This window comes from Oncorhynchus clarkii, chromosome 14 (assembly GCF_045791955.1).
Source record: "Oncorhynchus clarkii lewisi isolate Uvic-CL-2024 chromosome 14, UVic_Ocla_1.0, whole genome shotgun sequence".
NCBI lineage: Eukaryota > Metazoa > Chordata > Actinopteri > Salmoniformes > Salmonidae > Oncorhynchus > Oncorhynchus clarkii.
In genome coordinates, this window is record NC_092160.1 from 8244519 (window position 1) to 8264301 (window position 19783).

General features: G+C 40.7%; 1 protein-coding gene across 2 annotated transcripts; it reads left to right on the plus strand.

Moving 5' to 3' along the window:
* The first annotated feature begins 732 nt into the window (after positions 1–732).
* On the plus strand, positions 733–19129 carry LOC139366211 (ubiquitin-conjugating enzyme E2 D2-like). 2 transcript variants are annotated; one of them, XM_071103437.1, is made up of 8 exons: positions 737–1085; positions 12030–12093; positions 12181–12212; positions 12302–12379; positions 12519–12624; positions 12738–12831; positions 13011–13060; positions 18306–19129. In XM_071103437.1, exons 1-7 carry the CDS (start codon positions 1062–1064, stop codon positions 13057–13059), a joined length of 447 nt encoding a protein of 148 aa, XP_070959538.1. In that variant the 5' UTR covers positions 737–1061; the 3' UTR covers position 13060; positions 18306–19129. The 2 variants fall into 2 exon arrangements, with proteins under 2 accessions (XP_070959540.1, XP_070959538.1); XM_071103439.1 differs by lacking the exon at positions 13011–13060 and having other exon boundaries at positions 733–1085.
* The last annotated feature ends 654 nt before the right edge of the window (positions 19130–19783 follow it).

Here is a 19783-nt window from a genome sequence, read left to right on the forward strand (position 1 = left end):
GGCTGGCTCGCTGGAACTACTCGTGGTAGGAGGCCCTCCGCTAGTTGGAGGTGAATCCTCTCGGATGGTGTTGAGGCGGTGGAGGATGCGGAGGACATCATCCATAGCCGCACCCAGTTGCGCCAGCTGATCGTGGTGTTGGTGGAGTAGGTGTCCCTGTTCGCTGCTGCTTCCATATAGTGAGGAAGCATTCTTTAAAATATACACTGGGAGTCAGGAAGCAGGTGCAGAAGGTGAGTTTAATTAATCATTAGAAAAAGGCAGATAAACAAAACAGGAGCCGTGTACTGAACGTGACAAAACCAATACTGGCTGATGACTGACGCTACTGAGGACAAAATAAAGGGAGAATAATCAAGGTGATGATGAGGTCCAGGTGTGCGTAACTATGGGGAACAGGTGTGCGTAATGATGGTTGCCAGACCAGTGGTTAGTAGACCCCCCCTAAAAATGTAATCTGTAACATCAAGCTTTATATATGGGCATATCATGATGTTTCTACTTAGCAGGGTTTCCCTCACGAGGGCGCTCATGGTAACACTGTCAAACCTTTTGAGATTTCAACAGATTTTTACTGTTTATTGTAAAATGAATAAATAATTGTCTTTATGTAAGGACATTCCAACCTTGTTTAGCATTACCTAGTCCAATTGTGGCATGATTGAACTATTTGTATCCGTTTGCACCAGTTTCAATGCGGGACTTTTCTTTTGAAGGCGAACCGCTGATTGCACTCATCGCGAATATTGCTCACTTCACAGTCGTGACCAGAAGAACGAGCTGAGCTAACGTAATCATTCGGCTGGTCAAGTTTGTAACGGCAACGTTAAAATATCAGTGCAGTCAAAGGCTGTCGACAAAGGAAAGCCAGAATATCATTCTATATTGATACCCTTGTCTCAACTGTAAAAGTAAAATTGTCAATTTTTGTAAAGCTAGCTAGGTAACCAACACGTTAGGTAGTTCGCCTTACACTACAGCTAATTGATATATGCTAGTTAGCATCACGTAGTTAGCCTGTGCTCTCCTTCGACAACCGCTCCCTGCTACGCACTGGCAGAATGGCCTTAAAACGAATTCACAAGGTAAATGGATTGTTGTTTGACGCTTTGCCGTAAATACTGCTTAATAAATTAGATCTTCTGTAGCAGGTAGCTAATGTGGTGAAATTGATATATGTCGTTTTAGTTAACTACGTTAGTTAATGTCGTACAGTGGGCAGCTGACTATAACGTTAGCTAGCTTGCTGTAACGTTAGCTAGCTCGCTGTAACGTTAGCTAGCTCGCTATAACCTTAGCTCGCTATAACGTTAGCTAGCCAAGCGTGCTGCCTTGGCTTTTGGTTAGCAATTTTAGCTAGCAGTAGCAAAGTGGCAACAGGGCCTAGCTTAGCTAGCTAGTTTTAATCACGTTAAAGTGAGTGTGACCAAAACATTAGTAAAGAATCGAAGTAGCTAAAATCCAAGCTAAATGACTTGACCAACGCTAGGTTAGTTAGTGTAAAGTTTGTAAGCTAGTAACGTTATCCCTTAAACTTCTACTGGAGCTAAGAAGATATGGTGAAACCTGATGAGAGGGAGGATAAGGCTGTTGCATACCACTAACGTTACCAGCTCGTGGCATGTTTCGGGTTGGAGTTCCTTGCTGGAAATATAAACCTTGTCATGCAAGCTGGCCAAGTCAAGTGTTGTCCTGGTGTGGGTATTTTTTTCTGGCCTCTACTATTTTAAGAAACCACGGGCATAAAAAATAGACTTAGCTAGCTGCTGTGGTGTTACTACTATGTTAGTCTGGAATTGCTGTGCCCCCACCCAAGCCAAGTTCAACATTAAACACCTCTCCTAATATTGGTTTAGAGGTGGCATTCACTGACACTTGAGTTGAAAATGCAAGTAAATGTAGTTAGTTGAACGCATACCATATTACTGAGCTTTGAATGTTATAGGGCCATGGTGTTAAGTGATAGGTATGCCTATTCTATTGTCATTGGCAAATATTCAAACTAAAACTCCATGGATGAGGTCACCAACATTACATTGCTGTAGTAGGTGTTAAACCAATGTCTACACCCTTAACTTTTTTTTTTAGGGGGGGGGGGGTGTGTTATGTAAAGAGTATCTTATAAATGTTCCTTTTGAATAGATGTAAATGAATGTTGGCCTATGCTGCTAGCTGTTCACCTTAAGTGGGACAGGGCCCATGCCTAAAAATAAATTGTTGGTATTCCAGGATGTTGCTTCAAAGCCCTTTGAGTCCTGCCTGAAAATAAAGGGGAACATTGGTTGTTACTGTACAAATAACTTCTAGCATAAAGAACCTATTAGAATTGGAATTAGTTTCAAAGGTACTAGTAGATTAAAAATCATGAGCTGGCGCACACCCAGAAAAATTAGTTTGTGTGGAAGTGCTGACTAACGGTGAATAAACAATAAGGCACAGTGATGCCGACACGTTGGTAAATACCCATTAAAGTGCTGTGAGTTTATATATGGAGTATGCAACTTTAATTTGATAGATTATAGATTCAAAGATACTGACACAATTGAACTGAATTGAACCCAGCATAGTTTATGAAACCAACAAAAAAATGTAGACCTAAATATTAAGTACGATGCATATAACTCAGATTTATTAATTTGCTTATCAAAAATCTTTCTAATTTCACTAAGCCTACTCTTTAGGTTTGCTCAACCACAGAGAAGTGCTTGAGTGCAGATAAACACACACTGACAGCAATGCTGCTGTTGTCTTTCCCTCCCGTTTGGGCTTGCACAGTATAACACTGGTCAGGCCAATCCTCATTCTGACTCAGGTGTTTGAGTAAGACATTGCCACAATTTGTCAGGGTTAAGCTTTCATCTATCATGCAAAGTTCAGTATTCCCTATCGTTCGATGCTAATTACTTGCCTCAACTCACATACGCATCACTCAAGTCTTTACAGGCCTATGTTTATTACTGAGTTATAGCAGGTCTGTATTTACATAATGGTTCAGTGTTGATCTTTCTAACTGGTTAGTTGACCATAGTGGTGGAATCCTAGGCCAATGTCACACAGGCTGTTAGCCTGTTACTGGTTGAGTGACAGCTGTGTATCTTTATACGCTAGCTCAGATTTGCACAGACACCACCTGTGCCTGACGGAAATACAGCCCACAGCTTCCTACCTGTTCAAGGCTTGACTTACACGTCTTTTACTAATCTATTTGATGACAAACATTGTCTCATCCTCTCCCAATCAGACTCGTATGCAATATAGACAGTAATCAACAGGACCCTGAACAGCTTCTGCCCCCAAGCCGTAAGACTGCTAAATAGTTAGTCCAGGTAGCTAGCTATTGGTTATCTGCATTGACCCTTTTTGCACTAACTCTATTGACTCACCACATATGCTGCTGCTATTGTTTATCTATCCTGTTGCCTAGTCATTTTATCCCTACCTACAGTGTGTTTGGAAAGTATTCAGACCACTTCCCCGTTTACACATTTTGTTAGAGCCTTATTCTAAAATAGATTTGAATATATTATTTAACCCATCTTACCCCATTATGACAAAGCGAAAACAGGTTTGTAGATATTAGTGATATTTTCCTTGCCAAAAAAAAGCGATACCGATAACCAATATAACAAAAAATAGCAGCCTTTTTAAGCATTCTAGTACAGTTAAATAGTTAAAACACACACATATGGACACAGCGGTCTAAGGCACTGCATCTCAGTGCAAAAGGCATCACTACAGTCCATGGTTCGAATCCAGGCTGTGTCACCTCCGACCGTGATTGTGATTCCCATAGGACGGCGCACAATTGGCCCAGCGTCGTACAGGGTTTGGCCGGGGTAGGCCGTCATTGTAAATAAGAATTTGTTCTTAACTGACTTGCCTAGTTAAATAAAGGTTACACACATCACACTGACCAAGTTATTGTGTTGGCATTTACGTATGTCCCCAATACCAGTAAAACATAATCAAAACCAATTTTTTTCACTTGCTGTGCTGTTTCGTTGTTTGTTTGTTTAGTCGTTTCATTCTCAACCAGGATTTCTATGGAACGTCGTTTGTGTCTTTTCGTGTGTCAAAAAATATACTATAACACTATTTGGCGTGTCAAATAAGCTTGTTGACCAATCAGGACATGAATATGACTGCACGTCACATAATTTAATGCGTTCATTTTTTATGTAGCTATTACACATTGATTACACTATCACTCATATTTCATGTCACAACGATTCATTGATACGTATGCTATGATGCTGGTAAAGTTGTCTCACGCACCTACAGTGCTGGTCATAAAAAAAAAAGCTAGCTAGCTTATGGATGCAAACAATGTTCTTCGCCAAAAACATAGCAAAACATTGTTTCATTATCTATAGTTAGCTAGCTAACTAGATTGCTATGTGTCATCATATAAAATAACCGTCATTTATAAGACGGTTAATATTTGATTAATGGTCGGACCCATCTATGTGAAGCTAGCCACAATAAGGATTAGCCACAATAGTGGAATTTGCGGTTAGTCTTCAAAATATAAATATGGCGTAATTCTGCTGTTTCTATTCATTTCCATCACTGTCAATGACATACTTTTATTTTGAAGGCAAACCGCAAATCCCACTATTGTGCCTAATTCGTTTTGTGGCTAGCTTCACAAAACAACCCGGTCCAGTCGAGCCTAACTAGCCAGATGAAGCTAGCTGGATGCTTATAACGTTATCTTTGGGCAACAGGGTTAAGTAGCTGGCTAGCTATTTATTTTCATGAGCTGAAGTAAAAGTTCAATAGGTGAACAACAAGTGGCAACCTAGCTAATACTTACAAGGATTCCTAAATCGTTGCTAAGAATAACGGAAATGACTGCAGTTTTTACTGGTCATTGTTTTCAGGCTGGTTGTATTGGTGCTAGCTGGGTACCAAGCTAAAGCTAGCTACCCTAGAAGTTGCGGTCGAACAAATTATGCTATATTACCAAAGTGCTATTGTAAACACATCGTTCGTGGCCGGTGTTTGCTTGTTTGCAGACTTTTTCGTACAGCTTTGACAGTGCTATTTTATATTTGTTGACACGCAAAGACCCAAACAGCGTTCCATAATATGTATGTCGTGAAGCTAATAGCAGTGACGCTATCACTGTGTAACTCCGGTAGGGCAACATCTGAAAAATAGCACACTTGGTAGTGTGTCCTGGTGCTCAACCAGTCGGCGAGAGCCAGCATCACCCACGACAGAGAACAGTTGATTGTCAAGGGCAATTAATTCCATTATCTTGGCTTTAATAGATTTCACCTTTGAAATGTTATTATTCTTTCAAATGACTGCTCGACTTGTTGACTGCTCGATCCACACAGCAGACATTGTGGGCTAGTTTAGGAATGCTGTGTTGCACGAATAGCGCACAATTTTACGTGCCATCATTACGTCATGTTATAGGTATGCACGACAGCTTTGACATCGGTTTTGCATGTATCAGCCGATTCCGATTTTGGCATTTTTAGTTAATATCGTCCGATTCCGTTATGTTCACCGATATATCGTGCATCCCTAGTAGAAATGTTTACAAATGTTTGCAAATGTATTAAAAATAAAAACAGATGCATAAGTATTCACATCCTTTGCTGTGAGACTCGAAATTGAGTTCAGGTGCATCCTGTTTCCATTGACCATCCTTGAGATGTTTCTACAACTTGTTGTAAATTCAATTGATTGGACATGATTTGGAAAGCCACAAGGTTGGAGTTGTCCGTAGAGCTCTGAGACAGGATACCAAAAAATATCTGCAGCATTGAAGAACATCATTCTTTTTTCTTTTTTTTTGAATTTTTACCCCTTTTTCTCCCCAATTTCGTGGTATCCAATTGTTGTAGTAGCTACTATCTTGTCTCATTGCTACAACTCCCGTACGGGCTCGGGAGAGACGAAGGCTGAATGTCATGCGTCCTCCGATACACAACCCAACCAGCCAAACTGCTTAACACAGAGCGCATCCAACCCGGAAGCCAGCCGCACCAATGTGTCGGAGGCTACACCGTGCACCTGGCAACCTTGGCTAGCGCGCACTGCGCCCGGCCCGCCACAGGAGTCGCTGGTCGCGGCCTGTTACGACAGAGCCTGGGCGCGAACCCAGGGACTCTGATGGCACAGCTGGCGCTGCAGCACCACTGCGCCACCCGGGAGGCCCACGTCCATCATTCTTAAATGGATCCAAGACTCTTCCTAGATCTAAACCTGTTTTTGCTTTGTCATTATGGGATATTGTGATTAGATTGATTTGAGGGGGGGAACCATTTAATCCATTTTAGAATAAAGTGGAAAAAGACAAGGTATCTTACATACTTTACATACTTACATACTTTACTGTATATGTACATATCTACCTCAATTACATCTGCACATCGACTTGGTACTGGTACCCCGTGTATATAGCCAAGTTATCGTTATTCTTTGTGTATTTATTCCTTGTGTTATAATTTCTATTCTCTCTGCATTGTTGGGAAGTGCCCATAAGTAAATATTTCACTATTAGTTACACGGTAATATCACAGTACCAAAACATCATGATACTTATGATACCAACATTTTAATATTCTGTAGTACCGTTTCATATGATACTACCACATTTTTCAGCTCTTCTAAAGAACCAGCTGGCACCTATTATAAAAGTTTTATAAAGGCAGTTTTGTTCCTAAATTCAGTTTAATTTAAGCAAAATCCACTGGTATGCGCCGGTCTAATAATATCCACTTCACTTTAATGTGCAAATCACGTGGCAGCTGTAATCCGCCAGCCGCATCCCCTGCCAACCCTCACTCACCTGCTTCTCTCCATCCGCTTTTCCTGCGCATCTGTTGCGCCACCCGTTTTTAAAATATAGTTTAACCGTGATGGCGAGCAGGGATGCAGACCCTGATGAGTCTTCTGTTATATTTGTACATTTGTGACATTGGAGCAGAGCGAGAGAAGTTGATACATTGTATATAACCATGAGCACAGGCCAGTCTGATTACACTGCAAATTCGCTGTCATGCAGACTCTGAGCGCCAGAGAGGGGAAATGGAGCACAGCTTTGCGGCTGGCATGCTTGTAGCTTTACAGTAGAGAACGGCTTGTCTCTAGCCTAAATGGTTTTTAAAAATGACCTGTATTACAGGTGCTACCTTTTTTTCTTCCTATTTTGATTTGCGCTAATTTATACTGGTCCAAAATCTAAATGCAACAATTTCAAAGATTTAACTGAGTTACAGTTCTTATAAGCAAATCAGTAAATTGATTAAATTAGACCCAAATCTATGGATTTCACATGACCGGGAATACAGATGTGCATCTGTTGGTGAACCTGTTGGTGTGCCTGATGAACCAAACCACTAATTTTTCTGATGATACCAACATATTTCATCACTTTGCAGCAGACAAGTTTAATATGGTTTTTCCAGGATAACTTTTCATAAATTAGAACTCCAAGGAATCTAGTAGATGTGACTTGTTCCATTTCATTCCCACCAATTGAGATCCTAGCTCAGTTTTACAATATTTCGTGTTCTTACTAGTGAATACAATAAAGTTGGATTTTGTCAACGTTTAAAGATTAACAAATTATCTGGAACCATTCAGAAAATGTGGCCATGCCTGAGTTGGCTTCATTAATTAGTAAATCAAAATTCTTGTGTGATGAAAATCGAATTGGTATCATCAGCAAAGAGAATGGGAAGTACGGTAGAAGACACAGCAGCAAGGTCATTGATATAGATTGTTATTCATAAAGGTCCAATTATCGAACCCTGTGGGACGCCACAGGATATCTTGGCCCTGGTATATGCTAATGCCATTTGCCTAAAAATTCTCTATCATGAAAACCGTAATAATGCAATTTAGAAAGTAAAAGTTTGTCAACCATGTCAAATGCTTTGGATAAATCCAAAAAGATGCCAAGAGCGTATTAATTTTTAAGGGCTGTAAATATTTTATCCACAAGTTGCAAAAGAGCCATATCTGTGAAATATTTTTTACGAAAACCATATTGGTGCTCACTCAGAATAGTTGATTTAAAAAAAATGTTTCAACGTTCTTTTGTACACCAATTTTTCTAGCATTTTAGAAGAACATGGTAGTACAGATATTGGGTGACTATTTGTAAAAACATATTTGATCCACAGATTGTAATGATGGGGATAACAATTTTCTAATCTTTAGGAACAATACCAGTTTGCATAGATTTGGTAAAGAGTTGAAGTCGGAAGTTTACATACACTTAGGTTGGAGTCATTTAAAACTTGTTTTTCAACCACTCCACAAATTTCTTGTTAACAATCTATAGTTTTGGCATGTCGGTTAGGACATCTACTTTGTGCATGACACCAGTAATTTTTCCAACAATTGTAAGCTGTCTCGTCGTTGTTGGTAATCAAGCCTACTACTGTTGTGTCGTCTGAAAACTTCCTGATTGATTCAGAGACATGCATGGCTACGCAGTCATGGGTGAACATGGAGTACAGGAGGATGCTGAGGACACACCCTTGTGGGGCCCCAGTGTTGAGGATCAGCGAAGTGGAGATGTTTCCTACCTCCACCACCTGGGGCGTCCCGTCAGGGGTTGAGACCCAGGGCCTCAAGCTTAATGATGAGCTTGGAGGGTACTATGGTGTTGAATGCTGAGCTGTCCTCAATGAACAGCATTCTTACATAGGTATTCCTCTTGTCCAGATGGGATAGGGCAGTGTGATGGCGATTGCATCATCTGTGGACCTATTGGGGAGGTAAGCAAATTGAAGTGGTTCTAGGGAAGGCCTGGGCAACTCCAGTCCTCTGGGGCCTGATTGGTGTCACTTTTCCCCCATACCTAGCAAACTCACCTGATTTTAAACTAATTGCATTTTTAACTGAAGATCATGATTAGTTGATTATTGGAGTCAGGTGTGTTTGATGGGGCAAAAGTGTGACACTAATCAGGCCCCCGAGGACTGGAGTTGCCCAGGCCTTGTGTAGGATGACCGGTAAGGTGGAGGTGATATGATCCTTGACTAGTCTCTCAAAGCACATCATGATGACAGAGGTTAGTGCTACAGGGTGGTAGTCATTTAGTTCAGTTACCTCTTGCCTACTTTGGTTTCTTTGCATGTGGGGACAGCAGACTGGGATAGGGAGAGATTGAATATGTCCGTAAACACTCCAACCAGCTGGTCTGTGCATGCTCAGAGGACGTGACTAGGGGTGCTGTCTGGGCCGGCAGCCTTGCGAGCGTTAACGCGTTTCAATGTCTTACCTCGGCCACGGAGGAGGAGAGCCCGCAATCCTTGTACTATCCTCAAAGCAGGCAAGGGTGTTTTGTCTGAAGTGGCTAGTTTTCCTTTGGTAGTCTGTGATTATCTGTAGACCCGGCCACATACGTCTCGCGTCGGAACCGTTGAATTGCGATTCCACTTTGTCTCTATACTGACATTTCACTTGTTTGATTGACTTGTGGTGGGAATAACTACGCTGTTTCCATGGTGCAGTGGTTCGCGCTTTCAGTTTTGTGCGAATGTCACCATCTATCCACAGTTTCTGGTTAGGGTAGGTTTTAATAGGCAGTGGGTACAGCATCTATACACTTCCTTATAAACTAACTCACCGAATCAGCGTTTATATCGATATTATTCTCTGAGGATACCTGGAACATATTCCAGTCTGCGTGATCAAAACAATCTTGAAGTGTGGATTCTGATTGGTCAGACCACCTTTGAATAGCACGGGTACATCCTGTTTGAGTTTCTGCCTATAGGAAGGGAGGAGCAAAATGGAGTCGTGGTCAGATTTGACGAAGGGGGGGGGGGGGGGGTCTTGTATGCATTGCGGAAGTTAGATTAGCAGTGATCCAGTGTTTTTCTTGCGCGAGTGCTACAGTCAATATGCTGATAGAATTTAGGTAGCCTTATTCTCAAATTTGCCTTGTTAAAATCTCCAGCTACAATAAATGCAGCCTCAGGATATATGGTTTGCATAAAGTCCAGTGAAGGTCCTTGAGGGCCGTCGTGGTAACGGCTTGAGGGGGGATATACACGGCTGTGACAATAGGAGGATTCTCTTGGGAGATAATACGGTCGGCATTTGATTGTGAAGAATTCTAGGTTGGGTGAACAAAAGGACTTGAGTTCCTGTATGTTATTACAATTACTATTATTATGTAGGTAAAACAAAGCGCGAATTAAAAGTACGTATTTCAGAGCATCGTAGCACCATTAGGTGTAAAAACTTTACTTATCCAGTTGCGGCCCACTTCTTGGAGGCAGGCCACTCGATTTCGTCTCTGCGTTATATTGGCATCGAACATGTCACCCTCCCTAGGAGAGGGGGTGACCTTGATAATTTATTGTTAAAACGAGAGGCTGCCTGGATCTTTAATTTAAAGACCCTTGCGCCCTTCGGTCTCAACGTAGACTTTGATCTGAAGCCATTCTTGTGATTATTGTGACTTTGCCACTGTAATTGTGTGTAAACTTGTATAGTCAAATTAATCTATGATCGTATGCTATCCATTTGTTTGTATGCTGTTCTTTGTATGACATTTTAATATTTGATTATTAACCAATGATATTAGGCCACTCCTGGCCATGATTACAGACACCTGTGTCTTTTGACACTATATAAACGACTCATCCCGCAGTGTTTGTGATTATACCCTGATGACAGCTTGGCTGTCGAAACGTTGGTATTAAATTTTTGCATCTGAGCTCCAAGAGTGTGCGGCTCTTTTATTTTCAAGTTTCCACTCCGCTGGCCAGCACCTTGTCTTAATAGGTGTGCGTTTCTTTTTCTTCTAGAATGTTATTACAATTACACCATGAGTAGTCGATTTTGGTTCCCTTCAGGCACATGGCTCACCTGAGAATCTCTTCCTTGTCTTTGAACCTGAGCAGTTTCGCCACTATAGATCTGGGCTGTCCATTGGGGATGAAAGTGCAATTCATATGCGTCCTCCATCTCGATGAGTTTAGGATCCAGTTTAAGTTAATCTGCCAGGAGTTTCTTGGCCTTGACAGCAGGTCTAGGCAAATTTGATTGGCACAGGAAGAAAGGAAAAGGGTCTGCTACTCATGAGATGTGCTTCAATGTAAGCTTAAAATCTATTAAAATTATCTTTCTGGTGGTTCTTAAATGTTATATGGTGCCTAAAGTTATAAATTGGGAGCTGTGTGTGTGTGTGTGTGTGTGTGTGTGTTAACTGAGTAAAAGTTTAATGCAGTGTTTTCCCTTACTGCCACAATGACTTGCAGATCATTATACATGTATATTCCTTCCTCCTATTCCTCCAGCCAAATCACAGGTAGGCCTTTGCAAATCAGAAATTCTATGCAGTACTCTATTATACACTGAACAGTGTGAAATTCAATTCAGTTTGTTGTATTGAGTAGAACGTGAATTTCAGTGACAGGTTTTTGTGAAGCACATGCGCAGAACATTTAGAAAATTTGACGGGGCGAACAGAACTCTAGGCTACTCAGAATTTTTAACCCTGTGGTATTGTGACATCACTAGGTTACACCTGTTGTTTACGAAGCACATGACAAATATAATTTTATTTATTGGCCGAAGAAGTTCTTACCTAATCTGGTTTCCTGAAGTGTTTGCTCTGGCAGGGCTCTGCAAGAGACTATATTCTCTGCCACTGCAATACAAGAAACCTGTTAAGTCACTGCCTACTTTCACTAGGGCCAAGACTGGTCATTGTGAATTGTCATTATGAAAATTGATTCCTCTTTTCCTCCGTCCCTAATTAACCTTTAGAAATACTTACTGTGCAGTGCTCTTTGCAACAGCAGCAATGTAAATACAATGTAAATGCCCTTCGAAATACAACTGTGAGGTCTGCAGTAGCAGTATCATGGAGTTTGCTGTTTCCAGTTGTCCTATAAAAGAATCACCAATGCACATGTGTTTGCAACCACAACCATTATGCTGGATCATCTAAATAGGTGGAGTTGAAGGGATGAGAAACTCAATAACCATGTTGGTAGGGGAACAGTGGGACTGATGGTGTCCTGGTTTGGTCCCTCTTTCAGGAGCTGAACGACCTGGCCAGGGACCCTCCTGCACAGTGTTCCGCCGGCCCTGTTGGAGATGACAGTAAGGCCAAACTAAGCACTTTTATTTGAGCGAACATTCTCAACATTGAAACATGTTTCTAACTGTATCTACTTTCTTGTTTTCCAGTGTTTCATTGGCAAGCTACAATTATGGGGCCTGTAAGTATAATTTATTAAGCGTTTGCTCGTTAAAGTTGCATTAGTTTTGGCTGGTCAGTGTGTCCGTTAAAATGTTTGTTTCTTTTCAGAATGACAGTCCATACCAAGGTGGTGTTTTTTTCCTGACCATTCATTTCCCCACAGACTACCCCTTCAAACCACCTAAGGTAATTATTTCCTCTCCTGTTCCTCTGTTCTATTACAATTAATAGTTTTCTTGATGCATGTAGACGATTGAGGAAGTATGGTTTCCGTTGATCTTATGTAATCATGTGTTTGATTGCTGCTCCAACCTTTTCATTGCAGCTAGCATTCACCACAAGAATTTATCACCCAAATATTAACAGTAACGGCAGCATCTGCCTGGATATTTTGAGATCACAGTGGTCTCCAGCATTAACTATCTCTAAAGGTAGGATGTTTGATGTTTTTCATGCTTTTGATACACATTTTTACCTTGTGACTTCATTTCAATTCACATGCCTAAGATCCACTTCTAATACTTGTTTCTAATCTTCTTTTCAGTACTTTTGTCCATTTGTTCTCTCTTATGTGACCCCAACCCTGACGACCCGTTAGTGCCAGAAATCGCCCGTATCTACAAAACAGATACTGAAAAGTAAGTATACTGTAGACCCAGCTTTGTCCTACATTTTGTTCATGAACTGCATACTCTAATATTTGTGAAAAATATTATGCCACTTTTTGATCCGAGACTTGAACGAGATAGGTGCTAAATGATAGTTAATTCCTATAATGTCATATCTTTATAATATAGGACCTTTCCTTCCATATCAGGTATAATAGACTAGCGAGAGAATGGACAGACAAGTACGCTATGCTTTAGGGTAAGACTGCCCTGCATTGTGAAGGGAGTGGACCGTGTGTGTGTCTGTGGTGGAGCTTTATGGGTTGTGACCAGGGGAGAAGGACTCCTCTCCCTTCTCATTGAAGCCACGAAGTTCAAGGGCGACCGTGGTACTACATTGCAGGCAAGACCCACCCCCCGTTATAGTGAAGTGGAAAATGGCAATCTTTGTGTAAATAAAAATATAATTTTTGATGACAATCATGGCACCAATAATTACTTTTACTACACCAGGTGTATTTCCTGATTATTTTAAAATCGTACACAGGTTATGAGGATAATTTTATAGCTAATGGCAGCCTGCAGTACCCCGGTCTGCCTTCAATTTGAGATATTCAATGAGAGGGGGCAGCACTGAGCTAGCCTGCAACGTCACTTCCCGGTGTAGCTCAAACTGCATGTTATGTTTACATAAATCTCTGACATGAGACGCCATCGCAACTGATTTATTTGACTTCAAATGCGGGAATGAGTGGTGTCATGCGATCAATAGCTTTGGCCAGACATTTTTTTGTGGGTGGGCTTGCAGAAATGTGAGTGGGCCCAAAAAACACCACACACCGTCTAACTTCCTGCAATTCTACACATTTTGTCATTGGGTAGAGAGGAAACTGTGCCGTTTTATAGCTAATCTCATGCTATTCTACACATTTTGCCATGAGGTTGAAAGAATTTTGCATTTGAAAGCTAATTAAAGTTAAAGTATAAGTGTGACTGTGATAAAGGCACTGGATTATGAGCTGACTTGTTTGCTAATGAAGTAAGCAGTGGCATGGTGCATATAGCCATAGAAGCACAGTGGTTTCTGCCTCAATGCAGTCATATTCTTGGCTTATTAGTGGTGTGGCTTTCAGTTAATTGTCATTCCAGTTCATCAATGTCATTCCAGTGCATTGCTTGCTATGAATTCTATCTGATGGTGTTTGCATGTTTAGGTAAAAAGACAAATGTCCTGTTTGGAACACTAACAAGTAGAGAGCATTAAAAAAATATACACAGTACCTGTCAAAAGTTTGGACACCTACTCATTCAAGCGTTCTTCTTTATTTGTTACTATTTTCTATATTGTAGAATAATTGTTTAGACATCAAAACTAAAACAACACATATGGAATCATGTAGTAACCAAAAAAGTGTTAAACATATATTTGATGAGATTCTTCAAAGTAGCCACCCTTGATGACAGCTTTGCTCAATCTTGGCATTCTCTCAACCAGCTTCATGAGGTAGTCACCTGGAATGCATTTCAATTAACATGTGTGCCTTGTTAAAAGTTAATTTGTGGAATTTCCTTCCTTAATGCGTTTGAGCCAATCAGTTGTGTTGTGACAAGGTGGGGGTGGTATACAGACGATAGCCCTATTTGGTAAAAGTCCAAGTCTGTATTATGGCAAGAACAGCTCAAATAACCAAAGAGAAATGACTGTCTGTCCTTTGGTCTAATGAGACCAAATTTGAGATTTTTGGTCCCAACCTCTGTCTATGTGTGTGGTTCCCACCATGAAGCATAGAGGAGGTGTGATGGTGCTTTGCTGGTGACACTGTCAGTGATTTTATTTAGAATTCAAGATACTTTTTAAAATGTATTTAAAAAACTTTTATCCCTGTTTCTCCCCAATTTCGTGGTGTCCAATTGTCTCATTGCTGCAACTCCCATACAGTCTTGGGAGAGGCGAAGGTCGAGAGCCATGCGTCCTCCAAAATACAACCGAACCAAACCGCACTGCTTCTTGACACAATGCCTGCTTAATCTGGAAGTCAGCCAGACCAACGTGTACAACTGGTGACCATGTCAGCGTGCATGCACCCGGCCCACCACAGGAGTCGCTAGAGCGCGATGGGACAAGGACATCCCTGTTGGCCAAACCCTCCCCTTACCCGGACGACGCTGGGCCAATTGTGCGTCGCCCCATGGGTCTCCCGGTCGCAGCCGGCTGTGAACCAGGATCTCTAGTGGCACAGCTAGCAACTGCGATGCAGTGCCTTGGACCACTGCACCACTCGGGAGGGCCCAAGATACACTTACAGTGCCTTGCGAAAGTATTCGGCCCCCTTGAACTTTGCAACCTTTTGCCACATTTCAGGCTTCAAACATAAAGATATACAACTTTATATCTTTATGTTTGAAGCCTGAAATGTGGCAAAAGGTCGCAAAGTTCAAGGGGGCCGAATACTTTCGCAAGGCACTGTAACCAGCATGGCTACCACAGCATTCTGTGACCCAAAACACACCTCCAGGCTGTGTAAGGGCTATTTGACAAAGAAGAAGAGTGATGGAGTGCTGGATCAGATGACCTGGCCTCCAGTCACCCGACCTCAACCCAATTGAGATGGTTTGGAATGAGTTGGACCGCAGAGTGAAGGAAAAGCAGCCAACAAGTGCTCAGCAAATGTGGGAACTACTTCAAGACTGTTAGAAAAGCATTCCTCATGAAGCTGGTTGAGATAATGCCAAGAGTGTGCAAAGTAGTCAAGGCAAAGGGTGACTACTTTGAAGAATCTCAAGTGTAAAATGTATTTTGATTTGTTTAACACTTTTTTTTTTTTGGTTACTCCATGATTCCATGTTATTTCATAGTTTTGATGTCTTCACTATTATTCTCCAATGTAGAAATAGGAAAAATAAAGAAAAATCCTTGAATGAGTAGGTGTCCAAACTTTTGATTGGTACTGTGTGAGATGTATAGCAAACATTAGGAACATCTACCTAATATTGAGTTGCACCCCCCCTTTTGCCTTCAATATGTCAGGGCATGGACTCGGCAAGGTGTCCAAAGCTTTCCACAGGGATGCTGACCCATGTTGACTCCAATGCAGTTGTCAAGTTGGCTGGATGTTCTTTGGGTGGTGGACCATTCTTGATACACACTGGAAACTGTTGTGTGGGAAAACCCAACAACGTTGCAGTTATTGACACAAACTGTTGCGCCTGGCACCTACTACCACCCTCTGAATTGCACAGACACAATCCATGTCTCAAGGCTTAAAAATCCTTTAACAAGTATCCTCCCCTTCATCTATACTGATTTGAAGTGGCTTTAACAAGTGACATCAATAAGGGATCATAGCATTCACCTGAATTCACCTGGTCAGTCTGTAATGTAAAGAGCAGGTGTTCTTAATGTTTTGTACACAGTGCGTGTATATACACTGAACAAAAATATAAACGCAACATGCAAATATTCTACTGAGTTTTGCTAACCTCTCTGGATTAAAACCTAATTAATTATATGTGCTATATTATGCATGGAATCACACAAAAAAATCACATTTTACATTACATGTGTAGTTTACCAATAAAATGGTCTAACGGGGATGTGGACATACTCAGTATACAAATCCCAAAAGAAAGAAATGATCTCACTCCAATAAATGTTTATAGAAAGTTAGCAAAAATAGATAAGCTCTTGCGACCATGGAAAGGAAAATGCCTGTCTATTTGTGGAAAAATCACCCTGATTTAATCTTTAGTCATATCACACTTTACCTATTTGCTTATGGTTTTGCCTACACCTAGTGACCTGCTTTTTAAACTATATGACCAAAAAATATTCAATTTTATTTGGAATGACAAGCCTATTTATATAACGAATATGAATTAGGAGGGCAGAAATGATTAAATATTAAAGCATTAGACCTCTCACTAAAGGCATCAGTCATACAAAAGTTATACTTAAATCCAAACTGGTCCTCTTGTAAATTGGTAGGAATGTCTCACCCCATCTTCAAGAATACATTATACATCTGCTCACTTTCGGTTATTTGAAATCAAAATCATTTCCAAAATATCGTCATATTTTAAAACAAGCTTTAGAAAGTTGGTTGCAATTTCAGTTAATCCACCTGAAAAGACAGAACAAATAATACAACAAATATTGTGGTCAAACTCAAATATACTAATTGATAAAAAAAAAAAAATGTTTTGATTAAATGTTTTAAAGGTATAATTTTAGTGAATGATATCATAAATAGGACTGGTGGAGTTGTCACACATGCAGCTAACACAGACATGGGAATGTCTGCTCTACCCAAAATTACAACCAACTTGTTGCAGCACTACCACAAAAATGGAAGAGGCAAGTGGAAGGGGGAAAAAGTAAGGAACTTGTCTGGCGGCCCTGCATTAAAGAACATAAATGTTTAAAGAAAAGTGTGATAAATACAAACATATACCAATTTAAGGACCAAAAGATTAACAGCTGTGCCAAATACATTGCAAAATAGTTGGGAAGAGATTTTCGATGTACCAATTTCATGGCAAAGGGTTTATGAAATGATACGCAAAACACCTCCCCATCCTCAGACGCTTCCGCAGGTTAAGAAGCCGGATGTGGAGGTCTTGGGCTGGCGCGCTTACATGTGGTCTGTGGTTGTGAGGCCGGTTGGATGTACTGCCAAATTCTCTAAAACGACGTTGGAGGCAGCTTATGGTTGAGAAATGAACATTCAATTATCTGACAACAGCTCTGTTGGACATTCCTGCAGTCAACATGCCAATTGCACGCTCCCTCCAACTTGAGACATCTGTGGCATTGTCTTGTGTGTGACAACTGCACATTTTAGTGGCCTTTTATTGTCCCCAGCACAAGGTGCACCTGTGTAATGGCCATGCTGTTTAATCAGCTTCTTGATATGCCACACCTGTCAGGTGGATGGATTATCTTGGCAAAGGAGGAAAATGCTCACTTAACAGGGATGTAAACAAATTTGTGCACAACATTTTAGAGAAAAACGTATGTGAATTTATGTCAACTCGTGAAAAATGGGACCAACACTTTACATGTTGCATTTTATTTTTTGTTCAGTGTATATATATTTTTTTGCTCAATATGATTGGGTGGTCCTGGCTCTTCAGTCGATGGGCCGGGACCACCGCTGCCTTTATACAGTTGATATATACAGTCATTGGTTGTGACAGTGATATTATTGACAGCACTTCAACTAACTCTAGGCAGACATATTTGGCCGCTCTAAATAAATCTGCCTTTGCTTCGGTAGATTTGGGCTTGGTTCTGACAGTATTTCCACTGTCTGGGACTGTTTATATGCCATTTTGGTGGGACTATGGGGGATTTTATGTGTGAACATCGTAGATCTCAAGTTCAACTTGGGTAGTTGGCAACCTGTTGCTGTGTTGTAATGCATGGCGTTCTTGATCTTCACACCCCTTGTCTATTGTGTAATGATAGTCTATTTTCTTTTTGCTGATTTGTTCTATCTCCACAGGTACAACAGAATAGCCCGGGAATGGACTCAGAAGTATGCCATGTGATAATCTGTCATGGTCGTAACAACTTGCATTATAGATGGAATAAACTTTCAATTACTGTAATTATTTTGCCCATTCGGCCGCAATACTTTACCATCAGCCAATAACAGTAATTATATTTTTCGCCCCCACACCCTATAAATTTATTTACATGCTCTTAACAAGGAAAAATGTCTCCATGGCCCCCTTCTTTCCAAAAGATGCTAATTGATCAGAACTCTCATTGGAGCATGTATCTGTATAAAGCCAACCACAGCCACTTTGTGAAGAGCTCTTGATTTCTCTAAGTTTGGGCAGAAAGTGCCAACTAAAAGGAATAAGGATTCTCCAAATGCCACAATTTCTGTATTGAGAGGATCAACATGGTGCAATCACATTTTTGTAAGATTTGCCAATATCGTTAGAGAACTGAGGTCTGTGAATATTATACACTTACTCTTAACTGTTTGAATGGAGAATTGCTGAAGTTAGCTATATCTGCAGTAAATAAGGACAAACATTTTATGCATGTTGATAAGATAAATAATTGGTTTATGTGCTGCTGAGAATGAAAAGAGTTGAGAGCAAACGTGTCCACTTTTTAAAGTTTCACCTTTTTTGTTAATCCTTTTCCTTTTGTTGTTTTTAGAACGGGAGCCATTAGTTAATCCATCATCCACAACACTGTTCTCGCTTTTGCACTGAATACGTTATTCAAAGCTCTATGGCTGATCGATCAACTAATAGCTCTGCTATTTAATGGTTACTTTCATTTTTTTTCTCAATAAAGTTGAACAAATAACCCTCTGGTATTCTGGTGTGTTTTGTAACATAACTACTTTTTAAATGTATGAACATGGAGATGCATTGGGACTGTTGTTGTTAGTCTGTTCTGGTTGCACTACAAGTAGAAAACGATATGCTGCTGAGAACCCCTCAACAACTGTCGGGCTATTTATATGCCCCCCATGACTAGAGCAGCTATGGCCTTTCAGATGTAATCGTAGCCATGTCTTTTCCTAGACTCCTTACCTCCATTTAAGCAAATCTTTGAAGACTTGGATTGGTCAGAGCAAGTCCACATCAGTATTGAGATGCACCTGGATGCTGTTCTCTGGATGCTGAATGCCTGCATTTTGAATCCGTAAATGTTTATTTACAGTTTGGTAATTTAGCAGACCTATCCAGAGCGACTTAGATACCCTATTATACTGAATACAAATATAACCTTCATGTAAATTGTTGGTTCCATGTTTCCCAGGAATGTTCCATACGTAGCAAAATCATATTTCTCTCAAATTTTAACATCCCTGTTAGTGAGCGTTTCTCCTTTGCTAAGACAATCCATCCACCTGACAGGTGTGGCATATCAAGAAACTGTAATGATCATGCTGTTTAATCACAGGTGCACCTTGTGCCGGGGACAAAATGCCACTGAAATGTGCAGTTTACTGTC

Excerpts from the sequence above, each read along its gene's own strand:
- LOC139366211 (XM_071103437.1), top strand. The coding sequence starts at position 1,062 with ATGGCCTTAAAACGAATTCACAAG. Across the intron at positions 12,094-12,180 it reads CGGCCCTGTTGGAGATGACA|TGTTTCATTGGCAAGCTACA; the intron begins GTAAGGCCAAAC and ends CTTGTTTTCCAG. Across the intron at positions 12,625-12,737 it reads AGCATTAACTATCTCTAAAG|TACTTTTGTCCATTTGTTCT; the intron begins GTAGGATGTTTG and ends TCTTCTTTTCAG.